We start from the raw sequence: 17,353 nt of genomic DNA, 5'->3' as shown, positions 1-17,353 counted from the left end.
ATTTTATAAATACAATTAGAGTTTTTGTTTTTTAAATTACACAAAAATCGTAAAAAAATTCTTTTTTAAGCGAGACCAATAAACCGAAACTCTCAGCCGATGCCCACTTACCCAGTTGCACTTACACCCCATCAACATAAACTGGTAAACTAAAAAAAAAAAGTAGAGAGTTAAATTCAGTTTAGACAGTTGTTACGTAAGTCTTGCAGAGAAATGAAAGCGTTAGGCCTTGTTGGTGCTCGTGCTCCAACGGGGTTTACAACTTCTTTCCACGAACCTAAGCAGAAGCGTCTTCGGAACAATCCGTTTTGCGTTTCTTGCTCTTCTTCGTCCAAAACGGTGCGCATCTTCCTTTAATTTCTTCACTTTTCTTCTCTTGCTCCCAAATTCGCTTTGGAAATCTATCTTTCAGAGCCTCTGTGCAGTGCACGATAACCTAAGAGTGTGAATTAATTGAATTGAATTCAGGTACAAGAACAAGCTAAAACTGTTGTTCTAAAATCTGAATACAAGCCCGGAGTGTTTGATGATTTTTTCCTCAATTTGTTCCGCAACAAATTGGTACAGGTAATGAACTTTTTTTCTCATTTGAGTTTACTTTTGATACCCGTAAAGCAGTGTATAATCACGTTCATTCTTTTGGATGAATATTCTTTTTATTAATATGGAAGGGAGTTATTTTTATTAATGTAATATTATATAATTAAATATACTTATAAAACAATTTTACTGTATATCAAAATTAAATTCTTTGTTAATTAGTGACATTGGTTGAGATAATGCATAATTAGTTAACTGCCAGCGTTAAGTCCTAATTGATTTAGGACACTTATTTAATTACACTGAAGTTTTAATCATGTTACCTTACCTTACTGTGATAATTAGTTAATTACAGTTGAACTAGAGATGTTCAGAGATTTACAATTAGTAAATTCAGAGAATTTCAGGAACTAAATTAGATATTACCTCAAAATTCATTTTTTTAAATTGTTGCATCATAGATCTATACGTGGTAAACTGTTTTGTACCGATTGTAATAGGAGGTGGGATGGGACTCACAGAAACCTGGATATGATGGGCTTATCGAAGTTGTGAACCGTCTAATGAAGATGGGTAAAACAAATTCTGATACCATAGAAGCAGCGGTACTTTCTGTTTTCTTTTTTGTTTTTGTTTTTGTTTTTGTTTTTTTTTTCATGTTGTCCACCAGTCATCCTTTTGGAATTAACCTAAGCATTCATCTCTTTCCTAACGCAATAAAAGGTTTGACTGCAATTTTTTGAAATTATTTTATATTATAAACTGACCAAATAAGAATTTATCATTTCCAAGATAGTGATTGCCATTGCCCAAGATTATAACTTGTAAGAATAAAATTCCATTACTGTGTTTACCAAAAAAGTTTAGCAAGTGCCTTATAAGGCATTAATCCTTATATTTATATGCATAACATAGGTTGTCAAATTTATACTAATTCACGCAAATCTATGTTCTTATAAATTCTGGATTGTCATGTCCGCTGGTTAGCTTTTGTGACTTGTGACTTGTGACAGGTACGAGTATTAAGGGCTCTGTTCCCTCCATTCCTTTTGGAGCTCTATAAAATCTTTATAGCTCCTTTGGGAAGGGGCAAAATTGCTGCTATGATGGTTGGTGAGTCTGATCAGATACCAACTCATTTTTTTTTCATATGAATCACCTTCCATTCTTTATTCATGCCTGATCTTCCCCTGAACATAATAGGCTAAGAAACTTGGTTAGATATCCTAAAATGTTTTGGGTTTGAAGCAAGGGTCACTGCACTGACTTGTCAATGGCTCATGGGCCCATGCAAAGTCAATTCCGTAGAGTTACCGGATGGAACCTTATGTAGTAGTGGGGTGATTACCTATACTTTTGCCTGTGCTTGATCTCTTTGGCTGTGCTTGGTAAGTTTCTTGGACAGAAATACATAGACACTGGCAGAGACAAAATATCTTTGTCCCAACTCTCCTTTTGTTTTGGTAAATAAAAAATTGGCAAATTTTGTCTCTGGTAAAAAGATATTTTACTTCGTTTTGTATCACTTTGTTTTCTAGAAATAGTTGTGTCTCTATTCTGTCCTAAGAAAGTTACCGAATCAGCCACCTTTGAGTTTTGTAAACTTGAAGCAATACTCTTTATAATCTTAGATGTGTTGTATAAGTGATGCATTTTCAAAATCTTGAAGGTGTTTGTGGAGAGATGTAAGTACTTGGAGGAAAGCAAGTGTGTTGGCATTTGCATTAACACTTGTAAGTTTCCAACTCAGGTTAGTGATACTTGAACATTCTCGCCCACATTTTGTTTTTCACATTAATCTTACGAGATAGAATTATTATGCCGCACTATTTCAATGATTTAGTCTGAGTCCTTTTTTGATCTAGACGTTCTTCAAGGATCATATGGGAGTTCCATTACTTATGGAACCCAATTTTGCTGATTACAGCTGTCAGGTAAGTATTGTATAATCTCTTCTTGGATCTCCATTTTATGAGATAAACCTTCCCATCATAAATTTCTTACCATGTCCAAATAAATTTGCAGTTCAAATTCGGAGTTCTTGCTTCACCGCATGAGGACGATAGTGTCTTGAAGGAGCCTTGCTTGGAAATATGTCCGAATGCAGCAAAACGAAGAACAGTTGCCCGAAATATAGATGTAACTACGTGCCCGAAGACATAACTTCTGGTCAGGGGCTTCCACAGCATTGATGTACATGGCTTCAAAATACCATGCACATTATTGCCCCAACTTGTCTTTGAGCAAGGAACTGCAGCTATGGATATTCTTGCTTCATAGTTGTAAATTACTTTTTAAGTACATATACAAAATTTAAGAAACATTCTTGCTCAACAACGAAAGTATGAAACCTTGATAGCATAAATCGCCTATACCTAAATTATTTAGGTCCGCACATGTATCACAATTTATCAATATGTGGCGTTCAATCATTTTGAAATCTAAAACAAATGCTTCCAATAATGGTGACAAAATCAAATATGATGGACAAGTCTCATACCTATGATGCAGCAACCTCAACCTCATTTCCAATTTTCTAAACCCAATCATGATTCAATGAGTTCAAGTGACATTAACTCTGAACAAGTTAAAAACATGCAATATAATGAAAAAAAGGAATATATCCTACAAATTCAATTTATAATCTCCAAGGATCTAACCAAAAAAAATTATGATCTCCAAGGGAATTCCAATTAATTACCAGAAATTTGGAATATCAGAAGTGGAAACAACATATATGCAAATTAAAATGTTGATAAAAAAAAGATGAAGAAAAGATAACTACTAAGTGACATCAACTTCAAAGATGTTTATCAAAAAGTTAGACTTCTAACTGCAATTCATCATCACTTAGATTTATACTCCTGTTTTGGTTCTAATGCTATTCCCACAGATCATGTTGTTATGGTCGTCAACTCGTCATCCATGCTTCGATCTAAATATTTGATACTATTAGATAGTATTCCCAGAGTGTATGAAACTCGGTCACTGAATTTTTACAGAGCAACGTGTTTCTCATTAATAAATCTGAATACTTGCATCAAAGAACTCCATCAATTACCCACCATCATTCCTCTGGACATCTACCACATGGAAACTCTTCTGAGGGCTGAGGTCGTGAGGTAATTCATTTAAGTGAAGTGCCAATAATGGCAATAATATAGCATGAAAGAAAAAAAAGAAAAAAAGGCTAACAATAGAAGAAAAATGTTTTGCAATCTAAAACTCAACAGAAAAACATTCCACACAAGCAAGAAATAATGCAATAAATAAAACAAGTTTCACAGCTAAGAAACTTTCCACCATAATCACACCTCCGCTTCATTTTCCCCGTCCAATAGAAAAACAAAGACCAGGTCATCTTTAAAAGAAATACAATGAAGACTGAAAGGAGGTCTTTGGCATATTTAGAACAAATCATACAGAATGGTTTCACATGAGTTGCAAAAAAATATACAATTGAATTTGTTTAGATCGATTTGTGATCTCTACTTTTTCTTTATTGAGAATTAGTTTGAGATTCTACTTCTATGTCATTCTCTCTTTCACTTTATATCTTGCTGGTGATTAATCTACTCTAACCAAGAGCACTCAATCATTATGAATGGGATCGAAGAATAACATGCCAGGGGATTAGAGGAGTTTTATGCCTATAACTACTCAAAGGATAATCTAAGTTTACACTACTTGAAACATGCATCGCCAAGCATGAACTGAGAAACCAAAATGACGAGTTCAGAATATACAAGAGATACGTACTGATGTAGAAATTGTCTTCTTCCCATTGGTGGCACGAATAAGGCATTTATAGTCAATCGCTTCACCAGCTGCGCCCATTTTATTCCTCACGGCTTTAGACTTCAAGGATGCTAAAGGCACACCAAGAACATGAAAAGGAGGCATAATGAACTAAATTCAGTTTGCAGAAATATAAAACCAAAAACATTTGATCAACCAAGAAGCCAACACTAACACACACATACACACATCGTTTAAGTGTAACCCAAACAGAGCCCGTCTCGGTGCTGCGCTCGAACATGATGGTGAGTTCATTGAGAAACGGATCTAGCTGTAGAAGAACCTAGTAAAAAAAAAATTCAAAATAGCAGGGGTTAGACTTCAAACAAAAAGATGTTAATTCTTGCAAAATATTGCATATTCATCAAGATAACATGCCGATTTTTCCAGCATATTCCGCATTCATTTTTTTTTTAAAATAATAACGATAACAAAAAATGAAGGGGAAAAAAATAGAATCGGTTTTCATGGTGAATCGTAACCAAAATTACAGGATTAGTCAAAGTAGATGATGAATTGTGTTATAGGGAATGCGAATGGTTAAGGGATCAATTGTATTTGTGAGACGATCTGAAACTAGTTTGAAATACGAAACTAACTTGTAGACTGGAATTCACCGGAGAGAGAGAGAGAGAGAGAGAGAGAGAGAGAGAGAGAGAGAGTAGGTTACCATGGTTGATGGCTTAGGGTTGCAGAATGCAGTGCAGGTGAGAGCTTCTGATGTGGGAGCTGAACATGCAGTAGTCGCGTATAAGGCTCTTCAGTTTAAGGGATGACAAGAACGACGATTAGTCAATTAGCTCAAAAGACAAAAGTAAAAATTTAAAATAGTCCTGATAATTACCTCAAAAGACAATGAGATCCTTGACAAAAAAAATACTAATTTGGTCTCTGAAATAAAAAAAAAATACCAACCTGGTCTTTGAGATTTACTTTTATAGGACTAACTAGCTTCTGTGCCAAAAAAAATTAATATTTTTTTTGGACACAGGGGCTAATCAGTCCTAAAAAAAAGATTAGGGACTGGGTTGGGTATTTTTTTTTGGGCATCGTTGTCCTTTCGAGATAATTGTTAGGGGACGGATGAGATATTCACTCTAAAATAATACATTAATAACGATTTAAAAAAAAATTAAAATTTAAATTTCTAATCAATTAAATAATTATTAACAAATTTTGAAATTTAAAAAATTAGGATTAACATCTAAAGTCTAAACACATTTACAATGCGCACGGTTATTTTTAATCTCATCATAATTAAGTTTTTTACGTCCATGCCAGTTTCTCTCACATCCATGACCATTACTTACTGTTATTGTCGGAGACCGCCGGTGAGACGCAGAAGAACATCGCCGTTCCTTCCTGCCGCACCAACTTCTCCCCAAACCCTTTTCAGCGCCGCCGTTGTTCATCCCACCAGCTCCCTTATCGGTGTTGATCTCTCTCTATCCGGACACCATCGTCGCCTCCGAACTCTTGTCACCGTCGCTCCTTCAACCACCAACCTCACTCATCACCAGCGTTGCTTCACCAGACATCCTTATTAACGTGTTTGGGGTTGTATACGCGGCGCCGCTACTGCTGCCTCGTGATTCGTGGGCGGCGCTGCTGCTGTCTCTTTGTCACTTTCTCTCCGTCGTTGTGGTTCTCCTCCTCTTCCTCCTTTTCCTCTTTCTCCTCTTCTTCCTTTTCTTCTTCTTTTTTTTCTTTTTTATTTTCATTTTGGTTTGGATTTATGTAGATACAATAAAATTTTTTAAATGTTCATTTTACTAACTATGTAGATGATTATTTTCATTCTAAAATGATGAGTTGATGGAGAAGAAGTTCGGCGAGGTTGAGACTGGCCGGTGAAGGAAGGGCCTACGGTGCAATTAAAATTCAAAATTTTAATTAATTAAATAATTATTAACAGATTTTAAAATTTAAAAAATCAGCAATTTAAAATTTAAAATTCCGAAATCAATACTAGCCACAGATAGTTATGATTTGAAAATGTAAGGTAAAAGATTTTTTTGTTACTTGATTTGGATGGTTGTTTTTTTTTTATTCTTTAGTGAGCCAATAAATTAGCCCGTTGTTTATATTGTTCAGATTCTCTGTTATTTACCTAGCGAAATACTATACTAAATTATAACAAGTAAGTAAGCTTCAAAGTAATTTTTAGAGTTGCATCTAATTTTTAAAATGGTTTTTGAAATTAATAGTTATTTAAATTTGGAACAAATTACTTAAATAAAATAATTAAAAATTAAATTTATTAGATTACAACTTTCTGAGACTGCATGTTTGTATGCAACTTTTCTATAACTATGTAAATCGTTATAAACACCAGTAAATTTTAAATTGAACATAATCTGTTATTGGTAGCTGCGGTTTACGTTGAAATGGAGTTGGATAGAAACTGTTATAGGCTGTAGTGGTCCCTGAAGGACGTGCAATATACATAAACCGCTGTTGGTTATAGTGATTTATGTATAAATGGGGGTAGGTGAAAATCGTTGTTCAAGGCTGCAATGGAGATACCTGATAGTAGTTGGTGAAGAAGACCGGCCAAGTTGGTGACATTTTTGTTGGCCACCTGACACATGCATCGATACAACCATGCCAATGCAGCTGAATCCCAACTATAACTGCCCATCTCATCAAGCTTTGCCACAAATGGTAACCACCAACCCGATTCGTACTTTTGCACTAAACAGTTGAGTGGATAGCAACATCATGATATAGGCACGTGCGGCATATGCGAACAGTATCCTCACTTGCATCAGCTGGTAGCACCCTAAACCTCTCGTGGAACCATGTGAAGTGGACTGTCATCTGCTTGACCTTATTCGGTAGTGGCAACTCGCCGAATAACTTCTGAAACCACTCCCAAGCTGGTCTGCCATCTTCCATAAAATTTTCAAAGTCAGTGAGGCACCCACTAACAGCCTTTCCATCGATGGACAACCCCAACTGATACGCCACATCTTGCAGCGTGATGGTGTACTCTCCGAATGGCAAGTGAGTGCATCTCGGGACACCACCTCTCAATGAATACGCTGACCATAGGCTCATCCAACCAGAACCAACAGTTGTTCACCCTGGCCAAGTGGTATAAATCAGCCCTCTTCAAATAAATTATGATCTTTTCATGCATAGGCATATTTTGTTGCCTCCGAATACTGTAAATACACCTACTCGACTGCATCATGTGATATAAATAACCACACCATAATTAAATTCTAATACGTACAAGCCTAAAATCTAAATGATTACTACAAATGTCCTAATCCGATTCAATATATACATTATAGAATATTTAATATATATATGACTGTATATAAAAATAGAATGAATACTAACGCACTTTAGAATAAGTAACAAATGTGCCAATTTTTTAGTCTACATTTAGAATTTGAAATCATAAATTTCAAAATTTAAATCTTAAATTTTAAATACTAAACTATAAATTTTAAATTATATATTCTAATTCGTTGACTCTAAATACTAGATTCCATATTCCAAACTCTAATACTAAAAAGAACAAACCAACCTCTTCAATGATACCTCCGACCATATGGGTAACGCTGTTGAGTCGGTATAAGTGGTTTGTCTGCCATGGTTCTACTTAAATATGCACACTCCAAAAAATCTAAATCCTCTCTCAGCCACTTCCTCCCTCTCTAAAAAATTTCCTCTCTCTAACTAAATGAACTCTCCACACCAAATGAAGGATCTGCGACTGGCTATCGCGGTTTTATATCCAACCTTCACGTAAACTGCTATAATCAGCAACGATTTATGTATGTTACACGCCCTTCAGAAACCGCTACAGTTTATAATGATTTTTGCCCATAACGTAAACTGCAGTTATCAATAACGGATTGCGTTCAATTTCAAATCCGCTGGTGCCTGTAACGATTTACATAGTTATAGAAAAGTTACAAACAAATATACAATTTCAAAAAAATATAATCTAATAAATTTAGTTTCCAATCATTTTATTTAAATAATTTGTCCTTAAATTTGTCTTCGAAATTATACTCCAATACTCATAATTTCAGACACTCTTCGTTCATCATTTATCATTAAAAAATTGAACTGATTTCTAGCAGTGTAATAATTAACTGACGTGGCAAAAAATATTTTGAAATTTGATTCCTTTCTTCTTTAAACCCCTAATTTCCGAACACAACATTTTACGTTTAAGGATATCGGTAATAACTAATAGAGGTAATGACCAAATCAGTATCCGAAAGATTCAAACGCTGACATTTTGGTACCTCACTATTGTTATTGACAAAATGGTCCCTAAATATTTTAAAAAATTGCCAAGCGTGTCCTCGTGCTTGCCGGACCATAGCTCTGGTGAGGACGATGCTGAGGTAGACACCGGTTTTTACTGACAAGATAGGTTTTATTTGAGTTGGAATTTGTAATTAAACAATTCATTAGCCTAGCTGGAAATAAACCTAATTCAATCTAATTTTTCCCCAAATCAAATGGATTTTCCCTAAAATCCAATTAACAACCGGTGTTACTAGTTACTGACTTACTTATTGTGACTTAGTGTGTCACTGCATGTAAAACTAAAAGGTCACGTAGAGAGGGAGAGACGTTGCTCTGGAAGCTTCGCACGAAGAACGAAACGACGTGAGAGACATTATTGAATCAAGTGTAAGGGGTTTCCAGTGGCATCATCGCCTCTCCATTCTTCGATAGGAACAACCCTACGAAGAGGTAGGTTCTGCTTCATGTTGATTGTTTTAGTAGTGGGCCATTTTTGTTGTTTATTTTCTGTGCTTGTAACATCTTTATTCATTGTATCTTTCCTCTACTATTTCTTAGATGGATCGTGTAGTTACGTTTGTGTATCATCACATGGATCCTTGAAAGGGATAGAGACGGTAATGTGATATACGATGGGGGTTTAGTTACTAAGATACATAGGGTGAACGTGGAGACATGCAATTTGTTTTTTGTTGAGGGGTTATTTTTAGACTTGGGTTACCTTGGATATAATGAAGTGTATTGGCTAGAACCTGGTTTAGACTTAGGTAAGGGTCTTAGAGTGCTTAGGACGGATGCTGAAGTGATGAGGATGTGTGAGAGTGCGATGAAGAATGACAACACTGTCCATCTTTATTTTGATCACCCCATTGATGCCAACCCTGAAATCATTGACGAAGATGTGGTGTCTGATGGTAGCAGTGAGAGTGTGGTTGAGGTCAATCCACCTGGTGATGAGAGGGAAACTGAAGTTGTGAATGAGGAGACTAGTAAGGTTAATGAGTTGAATAAGGCTTTGATTGTTGTGTTGAACAATACTTTGAATGAAGTTGTGATTGAGGAGACTATTGATGTTAACGAGTCGAACAAATGTGAGGGTGGTGTTATGAATAAAGATGTGAATGACAGGAATGGGATAAAGACACTGAAAAAATATCAGCTCCAGAGAAGGTTGTTAAGAAGGTGAGAAAGAGGCATTCAAGACCACCACCAAGTGGTTTATCTCAAGAAAGAAGAGCTGCTGAATCTGAACAACCTGAGGGTGATCCTCGAGATGCTGAAACAGTAAATGAATCCACACATGAGACCAATGCTGATGATGTTAATGTTTTCGATGAAGGTTCTAATTTTGGAGAACTAGTTGTGGATGAGTTGAGGCTAGAAGAACCAGCTACAGAAAATGCAGCAGGTAAAATTATTGTTTCTGTTTTGTTAGAGCATATCTGAATAAGCATTGCATCATTGCTCACATATCTCAACTGATTTTTTAATAGATAATGTTACACAAACAAATGAGATGACAAATACAAGGAGAAATCATCCACGGCCTCAACCATCTAGGCAGAGAATTGTACCTGGAAAGGATGATGAAGCACCAAGGGTAGAGGTGCCTAACCCGAACAGAGAAGATGAAGACAGTGGACCTGAGATGTATCAATACGAGTCTGACGATCTATATAGTCCTCCTGGATCTGATAATGAAGAGGAACCTGGGTCTGGGTCAATGTCACAAGGTTCATTAGTTAAGCCCACTTTTCAAGCCCAACCTTCAGCTCCATTTAGGCCACCAAATGTGACTAGGAAAACTATGGCAGCAGCAAGTCCAGCCACACAGAGCAGGTTTACAGGCTTCATGCCCACCCCATCCTTGAAGAAGAAAAAGCCATCTGGACCACCACCATCAAAACAATCCGCAAATGACAAGAAGTGACTTCAGAATCTTGGGTTTTTAGTTTGTTGTTAGCTCCATTTTGGACCTGATTTAGTTACTATGCACCTAAGTGCCATTATGACATGTTAAGTGCTAACTAAGTTTTTTGTGATTTTGTTAGTGTCATTTTGGATCTGTAGTAGTTGCTATGAACAAAAATGTCATTATGGCATCTTAGTTTTTTTCTTTTTGTGTGTGTGACTTGCTTGTGTTATTTTGGGTCTGAAGTATGATACTCTGAATAGTTATGGATTATTATTTCATGTTATGCCATAGGTGTTTTATTCAGCTTCTGTTTCTGCATCTCCTTTTAAATGCTTACCTATCTTCTATATAGCTTGCTCACATCACAACAACAATAACTCAGTCCATAACAAGAATAACATAGCATCTATTAAATCATCTCAATTACAATGAAGAAAACATTACAAAGGAATAAAATGTCATTGTTAAACTCTTAAACTGTTCACTGCCTACCTACTTAGCCAAATAAAACATACTCAAACCAGATTTAACCCAACCAATATACAAACAAAAATCAGGAATAACTCAACCCTCTTCAGATGCTCCTTCATGTCATTCACCACAGATAGTACCATCATCATCCTATCAATTTTCAGGCCATCCCCACATTCGAGATTGATTCTGCTTTTCTTTTTTGGTTCTGATTTGCCCACCATGTTACTATTCTCTGATGAAACTTCTCCTTCCATACATTGCTCTTGAATTTCATCTAACCATTTAAAATACCCGCAACACATTTGTGTGTTCTAGCACGACACAAAAATTTCAAGGATTAGAGAACGATTTGAAAACTAAAATTGAATAAGCAGAGACAACAGACCAAGGGAATTGCATTATTTCGTCACATATCCATCAACATTCCAAGCTTACCTTCCACATAGGGCAGCGTAGAAACCATCTATCAAGGTTGCTACTTGTCTTCGACTTCAACACAACCACTGGAAGGGGACAAGAGCAACAGCTGTCGTAGGTTTACTCACAATACCTGAACCACCATCCATGTCGAAGGCTTGCATCGATGACGGCTTTCTCACGGTTGTAACTTTTCCACAAACCCTAGTTGCATGCATCTTTCAATTTTGGGTGCTGTACTACGAGTGAACGAAGATAGCAATTTTAGGTTTTAGGGCAAATCCATTTGATTTGGGACAAAATTAGATTGAATTAGGTTTATTTCCAACTAGGCTAATGACTTGTTTAATTAAAAATTCCAATTCAAATAAAACCTATATTGTCAGCAAAAATCGATGTCCACCTCAGCATCGTCCTCACCGGAGATATGGTCCGGCAAGCACGAGGACACGCTTGGCAATTTTTTAAAATATTCAAGGACCATTTTGTCAATAACAATAGTGAGGTACCAAAATATCAGCGTTTGAATCTTTCGAGTACTGATTTGGCCATTATCTCTAACTAATAACTAATCGATAATGTTAGGGAGACAAAAAAAATAGCCGAAATTTGTCTTAATTAGTACTCATTATTTTCGCGACAATTAATAAATATTAAATAAAACAAATTCTAACTGCTTTCGACAATTAATGAATACTAATTAAAACAAATTCTAGCTACTTTTGACTAATATTTTTTTATTATCAAAGTAACAAGTAATAACAGATGCTATTTTTTGGTGACTTAAAAAATTACAAAAGAAAAAAAAACAAACAAAGAAAAGCAAAACGATGCAGTACCTGTATGTAGGGCTGGAAGTGAGTCAAGCTAGCTAGAACTCGACTCGTTAATAGCTCAAAAAGCTAAACTCGTGAGCTAGTGAGTCAAGCTTGAGCTTGAAATTGAGCTCATAAATTAAATGAGCCGAGTTTGAGCTTGGATAAACTCAGCTCATTAGCTCGTGAGCTGACTCGATTATATATATATATATATTAATGATTTTAATCATTTAAAATTTTATATTTATTTTTTACATATAATTTTGATGTAAGATATAAATAAAAAATTTATAATTTATTGATAAATAATAATATATAAAATTGATCTTTTTAAATATTTTTAAAAAATATAAGTTATAATTTATTGATATAGAATTATAGATTATGTATTTATATTTCTATTATTTGAGCCAGCTCGTGAGCTCGAGCCGTCAGCCAAGTTCAATTTTTGTGAGTCGAGCCGTCAGCCAAGTTCAATTTTTGTGAGTCGAGCTAGACCTCGGCTCACTTCCAGCCCTACCTGTGTGTTCTGATAAACCCTAACAAAACCCGAAGAGGAGTGATAATAAACAGAACAAGGTTGCTCTCAGCGTTGCGACCGAAAATTGATTGAGATGAATTGCAAGCGTCTGATTTCCGGAGGGTCATGGCTACTCCGCCGGCTGTGCACCGCTGCCACTGAGGCTCTGCCACCGAAGAAGAAGGAATCTCTTTATCGGAAGATATCATCGCTGAACATGACCGGAGGGAGCGTGTCTCAGATACTGAACCAGTACGTAATGGAAGGCAACGTCATCAGCAAACGTGAGCTCGAAAGATATGTCGTGGAGCTCCGAAAGTATCGTAAGTTCCAGCACGCACTTGAGGTATATCCACAATTTCAACGAAGAGCGTGATTGGGATTAAGATTTTACATTTCTTTTTATTTTATTTCGTTTTAGGTTTAATTTTATGATCATTTTTCATTGCATATAAGAATAACGGCTGGGGAAAAAATATATCATTTTGTGAAAACTGGGCTGTGTGTTATGACAAAAATGTAGTGAATGATCATTTTGGTTCTTGGTAATAGCTAATTTCACATTGTCATTAGCTCTATCATGTCATAAACAGTGATAGAATTTCATGTATCTGGATTTTATTTTGTGCTGAGCAGATAATGGAATGGTTGGAGAGGAGGAAAATTAACTTTGCTTTGAATGATTATGCGGTGTACTTAGATCTTGTGTCGAAGACCAAAGGGGTGGCTGCTGCTGAGAATTACTTTAGTGGTCTTCCACCGCGTGCCAAGAACAAGTTTACATATGGTGCTCTTTTGAACTGTTACTGCAAGGAACAAATGACGGACAAGGCACTGGCTCATTTTAGAAAGATGGATGAGTTGCATTATGTCACTAACCTGGCCTTCAACAACTTGATGACTCTGTATATAAGGCTGGGTCAGCCCGAGAAGGTGCCTCAGCTGGTGGAAGATATGAAGCAGAGGAAGATCCCCTTGAATGATTTCACATATCATATATGGATGAATAGCCTCGGGAATCTGAATGATCTCGACGGTGTTGAAAGAGTCTATGACGAGATGAAAAGAGAAAACAATGACAAAATTGATTGGCATACTTATTGCAACCTTACTTCTATCTATGTAAAGGCCAAACAGTTTGAGAAAGCCGAGTCTATGCTTAAGATGCTAGAAGAAAAGGCGAAACCCTCAATGCGTGACGCTTATCATTTCATGCTTTACCTCTACGCAGGCACTTCTAATCTACAAGAGGTTCATAGAGTGTGGAACTCCCTCAAGACGGTCTCCCCAGTGACCAGCACAAGTTATTTGACTATGATGCGTGCCCTTCGGAAGCTTAATGATACGGAGGGTATAATAAAATGCTTTAAGGATTGGGAATCTAACACTGTTGGTTATGATATAAGGTTGGTTAGTATTGCTGTCAGTGCTTACTTGAGTCAGAACCTGTATGAAGAAGCTGAATCACTCTTTAAAGAGGCTACTTGTAAGAGCAAAGGACCTTTCTTTAAGATTCACGAATCGTTCATGATCTACTTCTTGGAGAAGCGTCAGTTGGATAATGCCATGAGCCACCTTGAAGCACTGGTTTCAGAAAGCAAATGGCACCCTACACCAGAATTAGTAGGTGCTTTTCTGAAGTATTATGAAGAGACAGATCTTGATGGTGTTGAGGAGTTATGCAGGATTTTCAAGAGTTACAATTATGATGATTCCTGGCTTACGACGTACATTACAGCATCGAAAGTGTCTCCTGAAGCTCATCAAATGTTGAAAGAAGATTCTCAAGCAAACCATGAACTTCAGAACCTGCAAGCTGACATGCACTCTGGATAGGTTCCTCCTGGAAGATCAATCCTTTCTGCAGCATGCAGATGCAATATATTGAATCATGATTTGATGATTAATAGCAGTTTTTGAGGTTGACATTTTGCAAGTCTATGGTGTGGACCAAAGCCTTTTTGTTCTTTTCATAATTTTTTTCCAAACATAGTTTTGGAGTTCCAAATTATGAGCAGCTACAGAATTCACCATCTAGGAAAGATGGCATAGACGATGCCATTCAGACCACCCTTACTTACAATCTATGGCTGAAATCTCAGCTTTTATTTTGCTTTGCCTGTATCCTTTTAACTATTTTTGTTATCTTATCGTTGTTTTTTAGCATATTAGTATCACTCCATTTGTTATGTTCTGCCTAGTCTCAATCCACTCGTATTTGGTTTGGATTGTTACCTTAATAGTCTGGCAGACTGCAAGTTGTCATGGTCACATGGCAGGTTTTTGTTCTGTTTCTTCTGTTTTATGAACTAAGAAGTCATTCGCAAGGTTCAATGTAAGGTCATTATTGTCTTGTATTCTTCTTGTTCCTTCTCTCTATTTATAAGCAAGCCATTGATAAGCTGAAAGAATGTAAGAAATCTTATTATGACTCCAAAAGCACGGCTGCTAAAGGGAGGAGCAAGAGATGAGTTGAAGTCCAAGTCTGACTGTCAAATGGAGGCCACTTTGCTGGACCGCGACGGGGAACAGGATCAATAAAGATAGGATAGGGATGAGACAGGGATGAGGAGAGGGACAGAACAAAATTCAGGGATCATGATTGGAGGTGGATTAAGGAGCATCTTACATTCTTACTAACAGTGAAACAGCTTGATTGAAGAAAGCTCTAATCTCTGGTGTATTACTGTGGGCTGTGGCTAGTTGAAAAGTGAGGATTTCTGATCCAGATGATGGTTATTCTTGATCTTGGATATGGAAGATGAAGGGTCCAAAGAAATTCAGATATTTAATGGGCCACTTCTCCATGATGCATTACAAAATTGCTTATTCCATAAGGAATTCTGTTGGTTCAAATAAATTACGGTATTTCCATTATTTTGATTCATCACTTAATTTTTATTTTTTCAATTTGACTTCTGCACTGGTGTTTGCTTTTTATTTTCAATCTTTTGTTCTGGGTGATTCCATATTAGGTTCATAATTGTTCCTGGGATGGAAACAGTTCGGGAGATGTCACCATCTCATTCTCTATGTACGTTTCACACTTTTATGTCTGTAATTTTGTTCCAAAGATGGTTACTGTTGCCTAAGGAATTACTGTAAGGGAATAACTGGATTGAGAGTATGTTACACAGGGATATTGAGAGTACGTACAGTGGGTATAACAAACAGAATCACAATTTTCATTGAGGAAGAAAGATGTTTCGCTGGTGAGGAAAATAAGATTGATAGAGTTTGAGAGCATTACTGAATGAGATTAAACAGGGAGTAATGAGTCTCGCAATATTTTGAGTTTTCCTATAATTGAAATCGAAGAAAAGAAAAGCAATTAACAGCAGCAATAACAATGTTGTGATGGTAGCTTAATGACAAGCTACTAAAACGTCACATTTGTAGCAGCAATGTATCACTTGGAAGAAGAGTGAGAAGGATTAGAAAGAATAAAGATGAGAGATAAAGCCCTAAAGAAATTATTACACTCTCATGCCTCTATAATGTAATCTTAGGTCGTGGTTGGTTATGAGAACATACATAAATGATAAAGACATAAAAATTAATATTCTTATATTTTATTTGATAATAAATTAGAATAAATTATAAAAATATAATTTATTTTTTTTTTCTTAAAAAAATTTAGAAAATGATATAAAAATAAAAAATAAAATTATGAAAAATTAATAAGAACAATGAAAAAAAAAAAAAGTTTTGTTTTTTGTTAGTACTAATATATATAAAATAAACTAATTTAGTATTTTTGGACACAATGTCTCTATTTATATTTTATCTGCTAAACATAATTTTATTTGTATGATTTTATTTGTTTGTGTCTTTGTTTCTAGACTTGTTTTGTTTTGTGCTGACCACGAATATGAGAATTATACATCAATTCTTGATAAGTGGAAAACCACATAAAAATACAATAGTAGAATAACTATGGTAGGATACTACATATCGATTTTTTTTATTCTACAAAAAATAAATTGTAGAATAACCACATAATTCATTATCAATTTTTTTTTTATCAAATTACTCGATCTGATCTGATTTTAATAACTATGGTAGGATACTACATATTAATGTCATCTAGAAAGTAGAAACTTGTGACAATGGATTAGTTAATGAGTCTTTAAAATTTTAATAACACAATTGAGACTTATAACTCACCTAAAATTCTAATAGTATTAATAATATCTTTATGTATAAGATCTAATATACATATATGATTGCTCTCTTTCAGGAAAAGCTATTATGTAATTAATTTGTCACCAATTTTAGGCTCCACCTAATCGCTTGAGTCCAACTCTATGGTGTTAGAATGTAAAAGCAACAATGTTCAATTATTTGGCAAAGAAAAAAATTTAGGTGAGTATTTAGTTTTTATCTAATACGTATGTAGTCAATAATTCTAATTTTACTATTTTTTTTCCATAAAAGTGAAGCTACTTAATTAGTTAGTTCATTTGTTTTTCTTGAAGTTAATTATATACTAACTACTAAACTGATATTCATATCTATTTATATATAATAAGTAATTAGTACATAGTTAGTTGGTTGACAAGTGTATAAATTTAATATTTGACAAGTGTATAATTT

General features: G+C 35.4%; 3 protein-coding genes across 4 annotated transcripts; 2 read left to right on the top strand and 1 right to left on the bottom strand.

Moving 5' to 3' along the window:
• LOC107619455 (beta-carotene isomerase D27, chloroplastic) lies at positions 66-2,905 on the top strand. The gene is made up of 8 exons (XM_016321751.2): positions 66-339; positions 469-567; positions 1,041-1,145; positions 1,554-1,653; positions 1,789-1,880; positions 2,210-2,290; positions 2,406-2,474; positions 2,566-2,905. Exons 1-8 carry the CDS (start codon positions 214-216, stop codon positions 2,701-2,703), a joined length of 810 nt encoding a protein of 269 aa, XP_016177237.1. The 5' UTR covers positions 66-213; the 3' UTR covers positions 2,704-2,905.
• LOC107616778 (signal recognition particle 14 kDa protein) lies at positions 4,301-5,151 on the bottom strand (the record flags this gene model as incomplete). Its single annotated transcript, XM_016318702.2, is given in 3 exon segments — positions 4,301-4,409; positions 4,528-4,621; positions 5,009-5,151. Coding segments are annotated over 3 exon segments (206 nt in total), but the record flags the coding sequence as incomplete, so codon positions are not given.
• LOC107619208 (pentatricopeptide repeat-containing protein At1g02370, mitochondrial) lies at positions 12,747-15,679 on the top strand. Of its 2 annotated transcripts, XR_001615568.2 has the most exons (3): positions 12,747-13,103; positions 13,394-14,878; positions 15,009-15,679. XR_001615568.2 is itself a non-coding variant. In XM_016321451.2 (2 exons), the coding sequence occupies exons 1-2, from the start codon at positions 12,852-12,854 to the stop codon at positions 14,591-14,593; spliced, it is 1,452 nt and encodes a 483-aa protein (XP_016176937.1). In that variant the 5' UTR covers positions 12,747-12,851; the 3' UTR covers positions 14,594-15,676. The 2 variants fall into 2 exon arrangements, 1 of the variants encoding a protein (XP_016176937.1); XM_016321451.2 differs by having other exon boundaries at positions 13,394-15,676.

This window comes from Arachis ipaensis, chromosome B09 (genome assembly GCF_000816755.2).
Source record: "Arachis ipaensis cultivar K30076 chromosome B09, Araip1.1, whole genome shotgun sequence".
Classification (NCBI taxonomy): domain Eukaryota; kingdom Viridiplantae; phylum Streptophyta; class Magnoliopsida; order Fabales; family Fabaceae; genus Arachis; species Arachis ipaensis.
The sequence above is the reverse complement of the archived record's forward strand: the minus strand, read 5'-3'. Positions and strand labels throughout refer to the sequence as shown.

What these genes read in the sequence shown, in the direction of transcription:
- LOC107619455 (XM_016321751.2), top strand. Translation starts at nt 214, where the DNA reads ATGAAAGCGTTAGGCCTTGTTGGTGCTCGTGCTCCAACGGGGTTTACA. An exon ending in GCTCTTCTTCGTCCAAAACG is followed by an intron (nt 340 to 468) that starts GTGCGCATCTTC and finishes AATTGAATTCAG; the next exon opens with GTACAAGAACAAGCTAAAAC. An exon ending in AATTGCTGCTATGATGGTTG is followed by an intron (nt 1,654 to 1,788) that starts GTGAGTCTGATC and finishes TTGGGTTTGAAG; the next exon opens with CAAGGGTCACTGCACTGACT.
- LOC107619208 (XM_016321451.2), top strand. Translation starts at nt 12,852, where the DNA reads ATGAATTGCAAGCGTCTGATTTCCGGAGGGTCATGGCTACTCCGCCGG. An exon ending in AGTTCCAGCACGCACTTGAG is followed by an intron (nt 13,104 to 13,393) that starts GTATATCCACAA and finishes TGTGCTGAGCAG; the next exon opens with ATAATGGAATGGTTGGAGAG.